Genomic DNA, 21004 nt, shown 5'->3' on the forward strand with positions numbered 1-21004 from the left:
AGTAAAATCATTATCATGTTAGTAGAGGAAATGTGAAAGCAGAGAAGGTGCTAGACCGACAGTCTACATCCTAAAGGCAGCACTGATGCTGGCAATATAATTCTTTACTGCTACCAGTCTGTGTAGACAGGCAGATTGCAAATGAGGAAGCAGAAGCCTGCAATCCTGGGATGTGGACGGATGGAGAGAAGCAGAGAGAGGCAACGAGAATTTACAACATAAAACTGATTGTCAGGTTTAGTGCTCGGCTGGATTTGAAGAATTAAGAGGAAAAATATAAGCAATTCTGGTTTTCTGCCTTACAAAACTTAATGGATGGGAGTAGCATTCACTAAGATGCTTTCAGAGCTTAGTGTAGTAAATTAGAATCTGCAGTTATTTTAATATAATAAAATGGTACAGCCTTTTTCCATATGTAGACATAAAACAGAAGTAAATAAGAGATTTAGAAATAAAAAAGAACCAATTGCCTTTATCTTCTGACAAATTTGAATGTGAAGGAAAATAGAAAGTTGGCAAGAGAGAGCCCATTATGGGGAAAAAGGACATCTGATGATATGTGAAATTTAAACAACATGCTTTAGAAGATCTCAGAGAAGGAAAAGTTTTACAGTATAAAATATAGTTAACATTGAGCATCATGAACATGTATGAAAAAAGTGATGGAAATTAAGAGACTAAGAAAAGTTGAAGGCATTAGCTTTGGAGATGAAAAGACGCACTCATTCACTTTTTCTTCAGAAAAAAATAGAGGAGAGAAAATTGTGCTAGGCATACAGATTTTAGACAAAGCCTTGATATTTTCTGCTTAATGTTTCGTATTTTGACTAATGTTACTGCTGCAACCATTTAACGAGAAAACAGTGGGGTTACTTCTGAGGGGAGTGTATAAATGCACATGAGGGGAGGGAGGGATTATCTAAAAAATTAAATTCCAATATAAACTGTGCTTACTTTTGTATTTAAATCATTCTGACATTAGTTTACAAATTATCATTTATTTGAAATGTGTTTCCCTCCTTGCACCCAACTTGAAGGTCATCTATTTGATTTTCTTAAGGTAAATAATAGCCTGCACTATCAGTGATTCTGAACTCATTAAATTAGAGGGCTCTTAAATATATAATTAGGGTCTAGCAGCACCCTGTATGTGTTCAGAGAAACCAGTAGATTTCAATACCTGCCACGCTAATTGCAAGATGCTGATATATAACAATTATTATAAATTGCTCCACCACCTGACCATCAGCAATTGCATGATTGCACAAGTGCAGAATGTTAGAAAATCAGTAAATTGAAAAGAATTTTTCTTATTTTTAAAATCCTCACATATAATGAACTATAATAGAAAAAATCCCTCACAAATAAAATTAAAACGGCTTTTGATTACAATGGCATAATTAAATTTATACTCTAGCAATCATTCTTGTTTCAGCAATTTTTCTGTATACCTCTTTTTAAAACCTGAAGCAAATAAAGGTAGGTTTCAGCTTTAATGTGATTAAAGGTCCATGTCATATGATTATCCTTGTGTTTCAGAACAGTAATCTTTTTCTTTGATGTAATTTAAAATGATATTGAAAACTATAGGATTAATACATGCTCAGTACATTGTGGATATGCCAGCATCCACCTAGGATATAAATCTTTGCACACATTAACCATGTACTAAAATGCATGTGCAGTTGTAATCTTTGGTAGGTGATAGCTTTGGGAATATACTTTACACAGTTGACTTCTTACTTTACTGACATATATGTACAGTGTGCCTAAACTTTCAGATCAATAGTTATCACCCCTTATATTTTAAAGCAGGATTCTTTAGTATCACTGAACCACCAATACATTACTTAAACATAGGTGCTCTTGTTTTTGTTTTTTATTATTATTATTTAATTAATTTATTCAGATTACAACTCAATTGTTATCCTATCACTTGTATCCTCCTGTTCCTCCCTCCCTCCTGCTTTCACCCTACTCCCCTCCCCTAGGTCTAAGACCAAGGGGCACCTCCTTCCCCAGTATACGGTCATAGGCTATAGAAATGATCATACTGAGTGAGTTAACCCAGAAACAGAAAGACTCACATGGTATATACTCACTTATATATAATTGGGCACAAGCCCAAAAGGCACAGCCCACAAAAGTCATCACTTACCAGGAGATTGGGATAGATGTAAGGACATGCTACTGGGACTCTAGGTAAGAGAAACATAGGAGATGGGGAAATAGAAGGACCCAGAGGGTCTTAGAAACCTACAAGGTACTCTTGTTTTTACTCTACTCAAAATGATAAAATAAGTAATATGTGGGCACCCACACTCACACACACTCACACTCACACACATTTTCACCGGGTAATAGATAAGGGAAATTTTTTAGTATAAGATCCATAATATCATTCTATTTCATTATTCAAATTAGTAATCATTAGTGAAAAAATAAGATAAAAACATTTTAAAATTGTACAAATTTCGCTGGGTTCAAACAGTCTCACTATAAATTATGTTGTTTTCTATTTGGCCATTTTGACCCTTATAAAAACATGGCTGTAAAACTTTCACAAAAGCTGCCAAGACTGCATTAATTAGAAACTCATTTTAAAACAGTGATAATTTCAAGTATGTTAAACATGTTAAAACAAGAGTGTTAATTTGGTGAAAACAAGAGCTTTAATTTGCCTTTTTTTTTTTCAAATCAATGCTTGTTGGTCTAATATTTGGATTTAGGTATGCTAAATGGAGAAAAATGCATACAGGCGTTGTTATTATTTCTATTTCAATAGTTGACAAGGTGATTTACTCCTATGGCATTTTGGAAAAATCGGCAAAATTTAAAAAATATATCTATGGAGTAACGGTGAAAAATAAAATATTAAGTCTAAATTGCTTGAAAAATTAGTCCCTGTCTCTGCCTCTCTGTCTCTGTCTCTGTCTCTCCTCTCTCCTCCCCCCCCTCTCACTTTCTCTCTCTCTCTCTCTCTCTCTCTCTCTCTCTCTCTCTCTCTCTCTCTCTCTCTCGTGTGTGTGTGTGTGTGTGTGTGTGTGTGTGTGTGTGCCTGTCCTCTTTTCTCTCTCCTCTCTTTATTTCTCCCTCTCACCCTCCTTCCCTGTTTTTCTTCTTCCATCTTCCCCTCTCTAGATCTCTTCCTCTCTCCTATTAAATTATTTTACTATCATTGTGCTAACAATACTTGTAGGAAAACAATACTACATATTTTTTTTTAAAACGCATATAACTTACCATCTGAAATTTATACTTGTGTTCTTTAGATTTGCATTTTTGGTGCTATTTTCTGAAATTTAAGTTTGAATGTGCTTAGTGGTCTTAAAACATAGTCAAGAACTCGTTCATGTTCTAACAAGTAACTTAATAGAGAAAGCAAAGTTAGAGCTCATCCATTCCTTTTTCTTGCTCCCATTTCTGCTTTCTGTAACAGAATAAAACCCTACATAGTCTCCAATGCCCTAAGTACAGAGATGCTCGAGCCAAGATAATGTGCCAGATGGAGGCATAAAGTCATACAATCTTTTTTAAAAACCAGAAGAGAAAAGAGAAAGTATGGAGATGTGTGTCACTTACGAAATGTAAAAATAAATACTAACTTTACTCCATATTACACTTATATTATTTCCTTAATGACCATTTCCTAAACAAAGATTTTTAAACATCCTCTTCTGGATGCCCATAAGCAATCCACAGACCCATACATTTATGAACAGCTGAATGTTAATGGTACACATAATTTCAATAATAGAAAAATAATAGAGAAAGAACAGATTGAAAAATTAATATTCTTGCTAGGAAGAGGATGTTTCATGGAGATGCCGAATTTTCTTTCATAGTAATGATTTCTTTTGCATGCTAATGAAATGGTTTCAGGCAAAGTGTGAAGTTGTCTTGATATTGTATTATTTCAATGCTGTTTGGATTAGTTTAGGTTCAACTTTTTCCCTTTTACTTTATCTGGAGGCTGAGAATCTGCAGTGAGAGCATCTGGGGAATAACAGCATCTTCTAAGCATTCATTTTTTAGAAAAAAAAAGGGGGGGGAAAGTTTCCCTCTGATTAGGAATGTGTTCTAATTAGGGAGTGGATGTTTATATATGTTTAAATGAGGCTTATATTACTCAACATTGTTATTAAGATGCTTTAAGATGCGTTTTGTGAAGGCACTCATAACAAACCTCCCCTAAAAACATAAAGAGTAATTTATTCTGGAGTGAAAACGTTATTTAAAGTGAGGTACAATGACCAAAAGCATTTGGGAAGGAGAGTCTGTTTGTCTCTGTTCCAAGTTCTCTGTGGGAGGTTGTTGAGTAGAGTCGACAGGAACATCTACACCCTCTCATTTACCCTTCAGTTACTTCCAATCTACTATGAGCCCACAAAACAGAAATAATTGGATACTTGTATTTTGCCAAGTTACAAATAGCTTAGCTTTCTTCATATTTTCTTTCTTGAGAGCCCGGGGTACACTTTCTTGAGGTGTGCATGGTAGAAAAGCATTTTACTCGTGTGTATGTGCGTGTGTGTGTGTGTGTGTGTGTGTGTGTGTGTGTGTGTGTGTGTGTGTGTTATCACTATTTGAAGTGGATAGTGACCTGCTGGATTCTACATTTCAAAACTGCACACAGCTTGCTAAGTTCTGCTTAGTCTTAGTTAATAAGTGTGAGGATTTCCTGCCCTTTCGTCTCTTCCATAAGTGTTCCATAAAGGAAGGTGCAGAAAATGTTTACCTCAATGACCAAGGGAGGCTGAATAACAACACACAGAGAAACACTTAGGCTTTCAGGTATTAACTAGAAAGAGAAGGACCTTGGTTTCATGTTTTGTTTTCAATAGCCCAAAAACTCTTAAGATGATGGATGTTAAGATTTGCAATTCAACAAAAGAAAAGTTGAAAATCTATACATAATTCCCAGCCTTGTTGGAGATATCATTTGTTTCCTACTGAAAGAAAATCGGATACAAGAAGCTTCAATATGTGTTTTTGCATCACTTTTCACACCTCAGTTTAGACACGGGGAGCTACAACGAGGGCTCTGTGTTCCCCAGAACCAGGAATGTGACCTCTGATGCTGTCTTGATCATTCTGTCTGGATTTAGGGTAGCCAGTCCAGTCGAAGTTCAACATTCAGGATAGAAGTGGACACTTCGTTAGCAATCCCTCATTCTCCAGAATGCCTGGCACTTCATTTCACTTCAGTGGATTGGGCGTGTGCTGTACATTCACAGCAAAATGCAGTGGCTTAGCAATTTATCTCTCTCATGAGGAAGTTTCTGGTCAACAGAGGATTAGTAAAGACTGGCATTATGTGCTTGGAGAGGAGGGAGATATACACTGAACTACAAGCAAACGAAAAATAATCTGATAAACAATTTCAGAAATTCTTAAAGAATATACTTCAGCTACCAGAAAATCAGAAATAAAAGTATATTGAAAATACGTCACCCTCAGTTTAGAAAAATCAATCCAGAAAATTCCCTACTCATTTCCCTTGAATTAGAACTATATGGTTGGTTCAAATAAAACATATATAGAAAGCTATCAAAGTTGTGCAGTACTTAGAGGGTTTGTGGATTAATCTGAAGAAAAACTTGTTAAGTATTTATCAAAGATTAATTTATAATTCTATATGAATGGATGTTTGCCTGTGTGATGTCGGTGTACCATAAATATTCCTGGTGCCTTTTACAGGCTAGAAGAATACAAATAATTAAGAAGAAAATTTCAAAATGGATGAAAATGACTAAGGAAGGAGAGAGAGGCAGAGACAGAGAGACAAGGAAACAGAGAGGTGACCACATACATCAAAAAGTGACAGATTAATAAGGGCATGTATCGTGGAATAGCTGCTGGATTTGATGGTAGAGGTGCACTTGCAGCCTCAATCAGAGCAGAATTGTTGCAATCATTGCCTAATATTGTGATCAGAATTGTCCCAAGAATCAATAGGATGGAAGTAAAGGGAACAAACTAAGGTATACTAGTTTAAAGAAAATGCAAAAATTCCTATTTCTGCAATTGTTCCAAATACTTCAGTTATACCAAGAGAAGGAATTGATTGCTCATAAGTGCAGTATCATGTAAACTATACCCTGGGTTCATTTAATAATAATAATAATAATAATAATAATAATAATAATAATAATAATAATAATAAAATTTAATAATAATTTAATAATAAAATTATTAGGAGTGTAGGAGTGGATGACCTTACTGCCTCAAAATGTGCAAGTACATCCTTAAGGGAACATCTGAAACAACTGCATGTAGAATGAAATTATATTTAACTCTCTTTAAGGGAGAAAGAGACTAATACAATTAACGCAAGTTGAGATCTTTAACTCAAAACAAATGTTTGGAACCATCCATGGTGTCACATGCCTACAATTCTAGCACCTGAGAGGCAAAGGCAGAGAATTCTTTTTGATTTCCAGAACAGCCTGATCAACATAGCAAATTCTAGGGTGCCTAAGGCTACATAGTGAAACGTTTCACCCAAAACATATTTGATTAAAAATTAAAATAAAAATTAGATAAAAGTATAAACAAAACTTCATAAATTGAAATATATATATACATACATACATACATATATACACACATATATATATGTGTGTGTATACATATATATAAATCACTTGGGACCTAAGATTCATAGGTTTAAAAGAACTCCATCCAGTCACTAATTTCTGCATGTCAGTTAATTGTGACACCCACTGGAGACTTAATCCAGCTTGAATGTCCAGTCATCTTTTGTTTCTCTGTCTCTCTTCATTGTTTGTTGACTATATACTTCCCTCTGTTCTGCTTTGCTGTGATACCTTAGGACGTAGACAATTTCCCCTAGAATATTACCTCTCAATAAGATTTAAATTATAATGCATAGAAGAAATTCCAATGTAGAGGTAAAGAAAAAATAATAGTAAAGGCAAAATAAAGAATGGCATCTACAATAATATATCTTTTGCCACAGTTCTTTACAGAGCAGTGTTTGTGTCTACCTTTTCCTCTGTCGGAGAACTAAGAGAAGCTTTAGCATTGTGAACAATATTGACAGGCGGTGTGGCTAATATTGCACAGGAATGTGGACTCAGTCGTTCCTCCTTTGTTGTGTTTCCTTAGATATCTTGCCCATGTGGGCAGTAGGTAATAGTATTTACTGAATACTAAAACTGAATGTTTAATATGTTTTACAATTAAATGTTTATAATGCCTGGAATTTGTATCTAGAGCCATTCATACAGAGATGTAATCTAGGTAACGGAATAAAAAAATGATAGAAACTTTGTCAATGTTGACATTTATGGTGTGTTTCAGAGGCTTAAGCTGTGATAAAATAAGTCTAAGCAAGAAATATTTGCCTGGTGGTTGTTTAAAAAAAAAAAAACACCTCCTTTCTTTTCTAGTTCCTTTTCAATGTTGTAGATACTCAAAGACAAAAAAAAAATATAGATTTGTTATATAATCTCATGGTATTGTTCTTAACCATGAGGTATTTACATCAAATCCAACAGTACAATTTTATATTTTTTCTCAAACAGGTTAGGAAAGAAACATACACCCACATAGATATAAAAACTGCCTGTTAGAAGAAGGAAGCAACTACCCTGAAACTATTAGAATTTTTTCTCAGAAACAGAATCTTAGAAATATAAGAACATGTTAAATTAAATATTATCTCAATAGTAAAGTCATTGATGAAACATGTTTTGTGACACTGTTACAGAATAAAATATGGCATTTACATATTGAAAAAGGAAAATTCGGTAGTATGAAGACAAGTTGGAAAGCACTCATACTTGCAGAGTAAGAGGGAGCTTATGCTTTCGCTTAAGTGCTATTTCATATTTTAAATGTAGTCAAGAAATTTTGATCAGTAATCAAAAGCTGGAGACACACTGTAAAACCTACATCCTGTCAAGTACAAACTGTCACTGTCAACTGATGTCGGCCTTGTAGTCTGACCCAGATCATTTTCATTTGCTCAAAAAGAAAAATGTGTCATTTTTATAGAGCAGGTGGAATTCTAGGTCAGAATAAGCATAATTTGAGAGAGAGAGAGGGAAATGCTGTCTTAATGTAGCTCTCCTTGCCCTAGGCGGTAACCCTTAAAGCATCTCTGGGGGATGTCAGTGTTTCTTTCTAATGTTTCAAGGTCTCTTGTTTCAGATGTGAACTATAGTAGTAAAGATTGAACAAAGTACTGATACGACAGACACTGTGTTGTATTACCTACTTTTCTCATTTTGATGTGACCTGTTACTGCACAAAAAATGAATTTAAGAAAGGAAGGATTTATTTCAGCTTGTAGTTTAGAAGTATTGGTCATATGGTGGGAAAGGCAAAGTAAGGATATATATATATATATATATATATATATATATATATATATATATATATATAAGCATATATATATATACATAAGTATATAGATACATACATACATACATACACATACAGACACACATATATACATATATACAGAGAAAAAAAGATACCAGTTTTTCTTTTAATTCAGTTAGGACCACTGCCATAAGATGCTGCGGCCCACATTTAGGGCAGATCTTCCTCAATGAATCTTTTCTGGAAATACCTAACAGACACTCACAGAGGTGTACCTCCATAATATCTGGAGTGTTTCCCAATCCAATACATTTGTTAGGTGGAGTTAACAATCACACTGAATGTGTGTGCCTTTCTTAAAGAAAGCATATTTTTCTCAATTTAAAAAATATCATCAATCCTGGAAGAAATTAGAATGAAGATAGAAAAAATAATGCTACATATAAATTTTATATCTGATAACATAAAGGATTTAATGAAGTCGGACCATGTAGTAACATAGATAAATGTATTTTGAGGAAATTTAAAGTGGTAAGGTATTAACAAATATAAAATCAAAGTTTCTATGAAAACAACTAAATAAATATTTGGACATTTTGTATTCTCTACTACGAAACTTCTGTATTGAAGAGAAAGCTGATTGATGCCACTATATAATCCATGAAAACAATTTTATTGTACTATAAAGGGGGAGAGAGGCGAAAATGAATTTGCTAGAGAATCCAAACTCTGAAGTATGCAGTACACTTATACAAAACCTTCTTGGTAATTTTCCTCTTACTGAGTATTGTCCCTGTATTTAATAAGGGGATTGTAGCATCTGTATTGCCCAGGTGAATACCCATACATTATATGTAAAGAGAAACGTTTATTTTAAATATTTGTAACTTAGGGATTAAAATGGAAAAACTATAATCTATCAAAATTATTTTAATTTAAAAGTGGTACTTAAGACTCAATTAATATTTAAGTTCTTTCCAGCCACAATTTTTCTTCCCTCCTCTCCACCCAGAATGGGATGGATTCTCTAGCCCATTCCTTTTTCACCTCTCTCTTCCTTTATATTACAGTGTAATTGTTTCTATGGAACATATGGTGGCATCGATCAGCTTTCACATCAATACATCAGTATCATGGTAGAGAACACAAAATGTGCAGTGTTCCTCTCTCCCTGCCAGGTCCAGCCGCCTGCCTCAAATTCTTCCCCCATTTCTCTTCAGAAAAGGACAGGCCTCTGATGGATATCAATTAGCCAGGGCAAATAAAGTTGCAGGGTGAATAGACATCTCCTCTCCCGTAAGGGCTAGATGAAACAACCCGAGAAGAAGCAAGCAACAGAGTCAGACAGTTTCTGTTCCCACTGTCCTAAAAGAAGGCCAAGCTGCACACCTGTAACACATGTGCAGAGGGAGGGCCTAGGTCAGTCCCTCACAGCTCTCTAGTTGGTTTTCATCTTGAGCCCTTGTGAGTCCAGGTTAGTTGATTCTGTTGGGTTTTGTGTGGTGTCCTTGTCCCATCTGGCCTCTGTATTTCTTCCTCACAGTCTTCTGCATGAATCTGCAAGCTCCATCTATCATTTTCCTGTGAGTTTCTGCATCCGTTTCCATCGGTTGTTGGGTGAAGCCTTTCTGATGACTACTGGGCTAGGTACCAATCTATGAGTATAGCAGAATATCATTAGGAATTATCTCATTGACTTTTTTTTGACAATCATGTTTGATTCTATCCTAGGTCTCTGGTCTATCTATCCTCTGGGTCCTGGCCCTCCAGTCCGTGTCTGGGGTGGGCTCCGTCTCATGGCATGGATGCCAAGCTGTATCAGTCATTGGTTGGCCACTCCCACTATTTCATTACCACCTTTACCCAAGCATACCCTGTAGACAGGTCAAACATATTTTGGCTGAGGTGGTGTCTCAATCCCTCCACTAAAATTCTTGCTTGCTTATAGGTTATGGCAAGTTCAGGCTCTATATCCTCCATTGCTAAGAGTCTTAGTTAGGGTCCCCCTCAAAGTCTCCTGAGAGTTTCCACTGAACTCTATTTCTATCTTATCCCAGAGATGTAGAAATACAGCCTTTATAGTCCCATTTCACTTGACTATTTGTGGTTGTATAATTTACTCATGACACCACATGCCTTACAATACCCAAGGAAAGTCTATTGGCTCTTACATCCAGTGTTCTTATTATTTGAATAGAATTTTTTTTACCATATTTAATCTGCTTTCCTAAGTAATAAGCAGTTGAAACTGTTCTTATCAATAAAGTTATACTCTTTTACTCAAGTGACAAATTCAAGTACACTCTTAGGCTTTTGATTAATAAAGAGAACAAGCAGGTTTTTTTTTTATCAACAGCATTTATTTATGGCAAGGTCATCTTACGAAACATGGATGGGCCCATGAGTGTGCATGTTGCAACTTTTTTTCAGCTCATTATATATATATATATATATATATATATATATATATATATATATATATTCATATTTGTGTATTAGAATCAATAATGTTTACCAGTTGGTAGAAAGTTATAGAGATTATTCAATGGTTAAGAGTCCACACTTCTCTTCCAGAGGACCAGAATACACAACCATCCAGGGTATTTGGAATCCTTTTCTGACCTCTGTGGACACTGAAATCATGTTCACAACCCATCAATATAGTATCAATAGTTGGTAAAAATCATAATGATACTATGGCTCTACACAGACAGACAGGCAGACACACACACACACACACACACACACACACACACACACACACACAATGTAGATGCATTGTGTGCAGAGAGGCACTTTGGGAAGTAGAATGTATGCATGGATATTTTGGCTAATGTAACTTGAAGGTGCTGCCTAAAATGTGGAAAAATATTTATTTGATCTTAGATACATTTTATTTTAATCTGGCATTAACCACACTGCATTCTTTTATCATATCTCATGACAAATCAGGTAGTGCTCAACTGCATGTTTTTGTTAGTTTAAGGGATGTGCTTGTGTATTTAATCTAAGTTGTTCCATAGTGACACTAAACACAACTACTTGGAGGCACATAACCTAGTGGGGACATACGTGGATATAACTGTAAACCATCTTTCTGACACACACACACACACACACACACACACACACACACACACACACACATACACGAGTGATATCATGATAACAGAAAATAAAGACACACAGAAGTGAGAAGATTAACAACATACAGTAGTTACCCTATTGTGTTATATTTGATAATTTGAGACTTTGAAACCAAACATTCCTAAAGAAGAAATATACCTGTGGGATTTATCAGGCCATACTGTTGTTTTTTATCTCCTTAAACATGCACTGAGACCCATCTTTTCACTTTTAATTTTTAATGCCTATAAATAAACCGTGAAGCAGTTCGAGTCTGATAAAACAAATTCTGAAGACTTGTTTCCCAATTAATTAGTTTAACCTCTAAATTATTTAGTTAGGTTTCTAAAAGTAGAAGTCTCTGCCACCAATCTCAAACTACAGCATCAGTGAATATTAAAATACTGTGAGTTATTTGTTTTATGCTACACTGGAGTATGATTTATTCTCAAATGAGTAAAAATATCCTGTTATACATTTTATTAACTTTTTATTTGTTGTTAAACTTGTTTTGCCTTAAAAATATCTCATGGATTTATTTTCATTGGCCCTGACAATTTTACCAATTAGAAAAAGTGAAAGTCCAAGCAATATTCCCTTTTGAAGGATAGCTATTCATTAATATTAAGTGGAAGAAGTATAACATAATATAAATGCTTGAGTTTTAGCCATAGGTTATACTAACTTTTCTCTATTTTTAATTATTTTGATGCCTTGAAAGGAATAGATAAAAGGAGAATATAATATAGATGTTTACACAAAGTTATATGTATCTTCTTACATATATAATTGTATATGACAGAAATACTGTGATTCAGATATTATATTAGACAATAATGCATATTTAAAATACGAGTAGTTTAGTTTTGGGACATGCTGATTCTTATAGGTAATTACAATCAAAACAATAAATACTCTTCATTAATTCTGTATGTCTAAATAAAATTATTAAAATTATACCCTAGGCGTTAAGTAAATTAACAACATTCCTTTGTGGTTCAGGATTCTTGTGATAGCTTCATAAACGGTAGGGTGAACATGCATTTCATTATACTATTCCCAAATCACAGCATAAGTTATGCTATCAACTGATTGCTTCCTTTTACTCCTAGTTTGAACTTGGCACCTGTATTACTCTTTTATATACTTGAGAATGCCAGTCATTTCTAATGGACACACCAAAACAAACCAACAATCAAAACCACTGTTCCAGATAAGGAATTGTAGAATAACTGCAGCTCTCTTACTGTTTGACCCTTTTGATTTCAGTAGTGTCTTATCTGAGCTACTTAGAGATTCAATGAACACAGGGGAAGAAATCACTCACAGTCAGCTTGCTTTGCAATAGTAATAGATCCTAGAGAGAGATGGAGGAATTTAAATATGTGATTCAGCTAGTTTCCACTCTGTTTTGAAAGGCCTTCACAAAGAATGAAGATTAGTCACGGTGGTGGTGCAGAACCATAATGCCAACCCTCAGGACACTAAGGCAAGGGGATCATAAGTCCCATACCAGTTCCTAGCTTACATACTGAGAGCTTGTCTTAAAAACAAAACCAATATTGTTAGGTCATTACTCTTTGGCTAAACAGATGCTTTTATTGCCCGTGTGCAAATCACTAGGAGTCATTCAGACATGTGTGAGTAGGACTGTGCGTAATAAGTGCTTTCTTTTTCTAGATTCTGCCCCTATGAAATGTCCAACCAAACTTTTCTGTGCAATTTCTAGTGTAGAAATAATAGTACTTTGTTTCTGAGGTTTTTGTTGTTGTTGTTCCTTTACTATTCTTGCCAAATGGTGAAATAAGAAAACAGTGAAGAAACACATGTCAAGGAAAGGGACTGTTGTGTGAAAATATTAAAAAGAAACACCATAAAGAAAAAGAGAAAATAAAGCCCACTGAGCCTGAATGTTTCACTTGGCCTAGCACGGCTCAACAGTTACTCTGTACTTTAATAAGATGAGAAAGAAAGTGTCTGTTCTGTCCTATGCGAAGACATCCAAAACACAGTCAACAAACAAAGAAGGATTCCCACATTTCTTTAAATATGTATGAGAGCATAGAAGTCTTTTATAATAAGTAGCTTTTTACCAGTATATGAAGCAGTGAGTAGAAAAAATATGCTTTGCTTTGAAATTCCTATGTATTTCCTAGAATATGTATTTAACTGACATGTTGAAAATATGTTGCTAACAACACAAAAACCCATCACAATGATAAGTTCATGTCTCTGCTATAGTTTAATTTTCTCAGTATAGACTTTAGTATCTTTAGGAAATCCCATTTAGGAAAATCTAGTTGAATTATAGCTACATTTTAGCGTGGTTGAGCTGTCAGGAAGCAACCTTTAGGATGGACGACTTTTTAAGATTTTCTGCAGTTTCATATGACAGTAGAGCAGTCATAATCTTCAAAAGACATGATTTCATTTGTGTAAGTAGTTACACAGTTTTTTTTCCATGAGTGCTTTAGGATTTCAATGTCTGATTTATGATCATCTACTATCATTATTTCTTCTCTATCTTTGAGCTAGAGTTTATTTTGGAAGTTATAGGAAACTCTTTTAGAGAATGTAGCTATATGGGATAGGTTCCTGTGAAAGTAGGAATATGTAATATAAAATGATTTATTACAGAAAGCATGGACATGAAGGAAATCATTCTTTGTTTGCCATCTATAGTGGCTTCATAGTCAAATATTTATTAGGCAATATCCTGTTTCAGTCTGGGTTATTTGCTAAGCCATATGAAACCAGTGCACATCAAAACTCTGACCACCTAACATTTGTAGAGTGCTTTACATAAGGAATGAATTTCTTTCCACAAAGGAAAAATTTTTAGAAAACAGTAAGTAAGGGACAATCGTCAAATCTCTGTCTTTGATAAAATACACTGGGAGAAAACTTTAATAGTGAAAATCTTTAGTTCTCCATTTAATCCCTTCTCGGCATTGTTTTTAATGTTTTGATGAAATATTTTTTGTACAGAAAATGTATGAGCATGTGGTGCTTAGACAGTCTTCAAATTATAATATATACACCCCTGTCTGCATCATCCTAGCAACATCTGACCCAGTGTTTTTCTCCTGCCCGTTGTCTACCAGCACTGTCCTTATCGGTTCCAAAGAGCTTTGGTAATATCTCATTACTGATAGCCTTTTATTCCAGCGAAGTTGTTGTTTGTATCTCTCAGGAATGGACATTTGCACTTTAGATAAGAGGTTGTCAAGCAAAGGTGACATCGCTAGATCTTTGGCAACATCTAGGGATATTGTGGGTGAAGACGGGAGATGCTGCTCATACTAGAGGCAGAGACCAGAGACGCCACTGAATACTGAAAATGAACTAACCTCCACAACACAATTGTTTTCAGCCCAAAAGGTCAATTGTGCCACTGTTAAGGTAGCCTCCTTGAAATAAAATGATACTCGGTCAACAGTTTATTCAAGTGTAATTTCATTTACATTATGAAAAGTAGTACAAGTAATTATAAATATTCCCATTTCGTTCTCTTCCTGTGTGTCCCTCATTCCTTGCCCAGCTTTCCAATTTGTTTTCACCAAATGGCATGCTACACTTGGTCCTCTCCAAAGATTAATTGAATGTGCATGGTTTATTATTTAAAAACAAAAACCTGTAGTATACATCGGGAAAGGCTTTATTAAGACCCTGGTTGCTTTTTTATTTGCATTTCTTTGAAATGACCAGATTCATGAAATGTGGAAAATGCCTCGTGTGGTTGTTCCTTCCTTTCCTCTGTTTTCTATCTTCACACTTTATTTTTATGTTTTTTTTTTTCTATTCTGGTTGGCAGAACTCCGCTGATTGCAGCTGGAGTCATTGGTGGGCTCTTCATCCTAGTCATCATGGCTTTGACATTTGCAGTGTACGTCAGAAGGAAGAGCATCAAAAAGAAACGAGCCTTGCGGAGATTCCTGGAGACCGAGGTAATGTCTTCACTACTATTTTTCATACACTTGGGGCTTCTCTTTATGCATTACAGACCTGCATGATACTCTATTTTCTAAAGCAATTGAAAATGTGGCTTGGCTTATGATGAGTTTCTATGCTATATTTTTGTACAAAGTTGTTAAAAGTAGAATATATTATTAACATAGTTAAGGTATTAGGGCCAGAGCTTGAGAAGAATGGATTGTACTGGGCCTGAGAAATTAGTGTGTTGGAATTTTAAAAAGTAGATTTATTTTGGGTGTGAAGATCCTCACCCTGAATAAAAGATATCTTAGTAGCTTTATACCCAGCAAATGACTGAGGAGAGGCCATCTCAACAGTAGGACTAGGAAATAATGTAAGAAACAAATAGAGATTACCTGTTTGAAAGTACACGTTAGGTGTATTTTAATTAGTATCATTAAATTGACAGCCAATTATTAGTTACACCTAAAGTGAAAAGCTGGGCATTCAGGGTAAAGCTTAGTTAGTTGTGGTAGCATGAGACTTTTAGCACGATTTATGAGATGTACTTTATATTGTACATTACATATTGAGGATATAAAATCATCCATAAATCATCACCGTTTTGTGTATGTTGCCGCGCTGAGTTCTTCAGCATGAGGCTAATAGTATGCTACGTACAGAGATAAGGGACGGACTATTACAGACATGCTACAGCAGCTGAGCTCTAACGAGTCTCGTCCTGATAGACCCATGAACACATGCATGTAAACACACACACACACACACACACACACACACACACACACACACACACACACCAAATCATACACAGCATCTAAAAAAAAGCCTGCTAACCAACTCCTGTAGAGTGACTTTCCAATAAATATCAATTTCTGGTAGAAGGCTTTTGTTGTTCTTTGCTTATTTATTTGTTCTTTAATGTAAAATTCAGTGATCTTTCCTGGAACGTCCTTATTGACTTGAAAGAAAATTTTAATAATCTAATTTATTTTTAATTGTAAAGTGAGAATATCATAGATGTGTTGTCAGAACGCTAGGAAACAGACTGAATTTGCTGATAATTTTTATCGTGTTATTGCTAACTCTGTGCCCACTGAACACAGGCCCGCTCCACTGGTTTATCAGGCCATGATGTTCACAGAAGCAAGATAATAATGGACAGGCAGGAGGGCCACAGCACAGTTAGCCTTGAAAACAGATGTTTAGCAATACCAGGGTGGTTCTGGACAATTGAATGCTAGTAGCCTTCAATTATTTTCTCATGCAGAGAATAAAACAGGCCATTTTGTTTGTTTGTTTAAACTTAAGTCCCCTTTAAACCAAAGAAATAAAGTTTTAGAAGCTTGTTATTTCTTTTATTTGAGCATGAGTTATAACAAAATTGCTACCCCAGGATATAAGCTTTGGTTGCCCCAAATCCTCTGAATTATAGCAGACTCCATGAGCCAAGGGTGATGCATTCTAAAACAAAGGAAAGCCTGGCTGTAGATAATACTGAAGTTAATATTCATTATGTTTGTTCCTATATATACATAAACTTGATAAAATTTGACTCATATGTTGGACATAATGATTTAATTACATCTACTATTGATAAGATAAATCAGTTACTTTAACGAAAATTATTTTAAACTTCAGATTGTTTTCTGAAATTTTCTATTTATTATTTTACAAATATATTACAAAATAACGGTAGCTGAAATTTCAGAGTGGGAGACTGTGGTTACGGGGTATCTCATTTGGACACTGTCTCACCTATACTAGTGATTACCCATGGTCACACATCTTTCCCTTCCTTCATACAAACTCTTCTGTTAAATGGCATCTCGGCAATGATGTCTATAAATTTCAGCCTAATCGTACATGTTGACCACACTCAGCCCTCTTCCTGACCTGCTGCTTCCTACTGAACTCTTACCCTTTATATCCATCTCATGTCTGATGTATTTTATACCTTTATACCTCCCTCCTTCAGAGACTGACACCAAGCTCTTCATTATTCAAGTGCCTCTTTATGTCACTCCATTTTTATTGCCTCAAAGCTGATCTTAATACACGGCTCTTTTAGAAGCCAAAACTAGGAAGCCTTCATCCCCATTCATTCTTGCATCGCTTTGTGTCCCAAAGCACATTTATGCTTATCTCTCGCACCACTTAAAAGGAGTTTACAATGCACCATCATAAATAGATACTACCTGGTGGTCCGCAAGAAGAAGGAAGAATTTCAGGCCTACTTGGAAATTGAGATTTGACTAGAAGCCTGTGTTTTTCGTGTAGTCACAGCCCAAAGGATTAGCATCTTGCTAACTATTATCCTCTTCTGATAGAATCATGGCAGCTTTCAAGATGGAAGTGCTAATAAGGGGCTAGTTCTGGTTTTATTGTAATTTAGTCTTCTTATATTTTCCGTATGTACCGAGCATCCTATCTTGTAGGCAGCGTGCCTCTAGGTAGAATATATGCAGCGTTCGAATTCAGCCAGACAAAGAACGGGTACATAGAAAGGATAGAACTGTGGATGATATTACAAAAGTAGTGTTCATCAGAGAAAAGCATGCCGGTATACTCCTCTAAAAGCGTTAGAAAGGGCCCAAGGGCAAGAAGTAACTGAGTACTAACTGACACCTTTGCCTTTGCTACACAGCTGGTAGAGCCCTTGACCCCCAGCGGCACAGCCCCCAACCAAGCTCAACTTCGCATTCTGAAGGAAACGGAACTGAAGAGGGTAAAGGTCCTGGGCTCAGGAGCTTTTGGAACCGTTTATAAAGTAAGTAAAAACACAGTGCATGCCGTCGGTTATTTAGTATTGTCTCAAGCTTTTGAAAAATAATAGCCAAAGTATTTCCTTTTACTATTCAACTAGAATTGAGTTGTTGAATATTGTATTCAACAGTATTGAGTTGAGAAGTTGCTGTGTAGGTAGTGGAATTTATTAATTTTTATTTTAAAAAGCTTGGGTAAGCGCGGTCTTCAGAGAAAGAGAAGAACCGCTGGTACTCAGCCACCTGGAGTTCTTTCAATCCTCTTTGAGCACCTATTTTAATAGTGTCTCCTCTGGCAAATTTCCAGTTTCAACCCCCTAGTTGACTTCGCCCTAGTCATTGCTTCAGTGTTTCCAGAACTTTCGGGACACCCTACTACAATCCTTTCCTCTTCCTTCTGCTCTTTTATCGTATCTCTCTGTCAGTACCCTGCTTATTGATCCCTTAAAATCCATATGAATACGCAGTACATTAGTAGGATAAGAAGATTATATAACTTCCTAAAATCGATTACATATATGGTTTAGTAGCTAATATTGGTAGTTTCAATATCCTTGCGATTATGTAAAAAAAAAAATTTACACTGTGAGAAACTCAGATCAGATAAGACAAAAGGATAAACGCCATTGATTTTCAGTGAAAGGTATATCTGGAACGGGAAGTTCAACTGACAGTGTCAAACATTTACTAATTTAGTTATTTTACAAGTCCAACCCAGGGGCTAGCCCAACACTAACTGTGGTGAGATTTATATCAAGGGAAGTTTACATGAATGGTAAATATCAAGTTTAAGAAACCCTCCTGGGTTAATCGTGAAGCCATTTTTCTATGAGCCATTGGTACAATTCACAAAATTTACTTTTGCAGTTGACTGTAAGTTTCTAAGTGATATGTTATCCTTTATTTTTACAAAACACGTGATTAATGTAGATAGGAGTTTAAGATACTTACATTTCAAAATGTTCAGCGTTCTCCCTGTTTAAATCGATGATTTAAGCTGGTGTGGCGGTTTAGACCTGTAATCCAAAACTTGGGAATCTGAGCCCGGAGAACTATTTAATCTGCAATGTTTGAGACCAGACTGAACAATTTAGTGAAACAGTGTCGCAAAAACATCGTAAAAATGATGTATTTGTTGGAAAAATATTATTCATCATAATGTAGACTAAATTTTCCTATCCTGGGTATCTGAAAATATTCTCATCTTAATAAAATGGTTACTTTCTAAGAAACATCTGTGAAAGTTTCATCACTTTAGTGTGCATATTTTGTTTTGTTAAGTCATTCCCTAAGTGTCCAATTTGCACATATTCTAGTCTAGGCTGATTTTGTCGTTCAGATCTTCAAAGTTTTTGCAACTTCAAAAGACAGAAGTTGCCCTTTATCTATACCTAAATTATGATGGGGAAAGATCCAAATTATGCAATTTTATACCATCTGAATTTTGAACACAATTTCGTTCCAATATTAAATAATATGAGCTTTTAAATATTTTAATGAAAAATGTATAAAATTATTTGGAATAATGCATGCATAATCCTAAATTCTATCTTAAATAAAGATATTGGAAGTGCGGAGTGTCCTATTGCCAAGCTCTCAGACCCTCTTCTCTACCATGTGTCCTCCTTCCTTCAGCTACATAACAGTGTGCTGTCTCTTAACGGCCCTAAGATTTCTCTGATAACTTCTTGATTTTTCTTACCCATAACATGAATGAAAGTGTCCCAGCTAACCTACAGAGAAATCAATAGAAAGCTTTTAGTGCTCTCTTTCCCTGTGTTTCATGTCTGTAATCATTTCTACATGTCATATCGGCAAAACTGAACATATATAAACAAATGCATGCTTATAGAAAGTGTATTAGAAGTTTCAATAGTTTATTTAAAATTATATGTCTGAAATATGTGCTGCCAGCCCTATGGTTTTTTTTTTCTTTATTAATTTATTCTTGTTACATCTCAATGGTTATCCCATCCCGTGTATCCTCCCATTCTTCCCTCCCTCCCATTTTCCCCTTATTCCCCTCCCCTATGACTGTTCCTGAGGGGGATTACCTCCCCCTGTATATGCTCATAGGGTATCAAGTCTCTTCTTGGTAACCTGCTGTCCTTCCTCTGATTGCCACCAGGTCTCCCCCTGCAGGGGACATGGTCAAAGGTGAGGCACCAGAGTATGTGAGAACGTAATATCCCACTCTCCAGCCCTATGTTTTAATAAATGAATTGTACATTGTAAAATATATTGTCTTAAGCTAGGAAAAACTACTGGTGGCCATACACATGCCAATTGCCTGAGTATTTATTTGCCTTTTTTTCCTTCTAGCTGAAGCTATGTTGTGTTTCAGCAATATTGGTACAAATATAGTTAAATTTTATATGCTTATATCTATAAAGTAATGGCTACACTTTTTTTTCAAAAGTGAAACAAATTAATTCACAATGAATTTATGTTTTATTTTAAAACCACACGTTAGGAATATTTTAATATTGATGCTGTAGCTTTATAAAGTAACTCCCTGTGTGGTTCTTTTACTGAATAATGGTAATCACGTTCTCTGTCCTAGAAACTATCTCTCAGAAAATATAGCCTGGGGTTTTGGATTCTTGGGGTTTTTTTTTCTTCCCACTACTTCTGCTTGAATACCCTTTTAAAAAATTATACCACAAGTAATTTATGTTATTACTTTGCATTTGTACACATACATTTCCTTATCGATTCTGCTTTAGTCTAAAATGGCCGTAAATATCACCCTGAAGGCCTAAAGCACTTTTTTTTCATTGTTATTGCTATTCAACAGCTCTAGGGCTTGTGTCTCCTCTATTGAT

The 21004-nt window shown here is 35.3% G+C and overlaps 1 protein-coding gene across 6 annotated transcripts in view; it reads left to right on the top strand.

Annotated features, from left to right (window-relative positions):
- ERBB4 (erb-b2 receptor tyrosine kinase 4) overlaps nucleotides 1-21004 on the top strand; it is a 1013384-nt gene that overhangs the window by 766612 nt on the left and 225768 nt on the right. For all 6 annotated transcript variants that reach the window (XM_084778333.1, XM_084778334.1, XM_084778335.1 and 3 more), the window contains 2 exons: nucleotides 15293-15425; nucleotides 18062-18184. In XM_084778333.1, the coding sequence (XP_084634459.1) occupies nucleotides 15293-15425; nucleotides 18062-18184 (256 nt within the window). The remainder of the gene's footprint in view (nucleotides 1-15292; nucleotides 15426-18061; nucleotides 18185-21004) is intronic.

The sequence above is a fragment of the Acomys minous genome (assembly GCF_964271855.1).
Source record: "Acomys minous genome assembly, chromosome: 4".
Lineage (NCBI taxonomy): Eukaryota > Metazoa > Chordata > Mammalia > Rodentia > Muridae > Acomys > Acomys minous.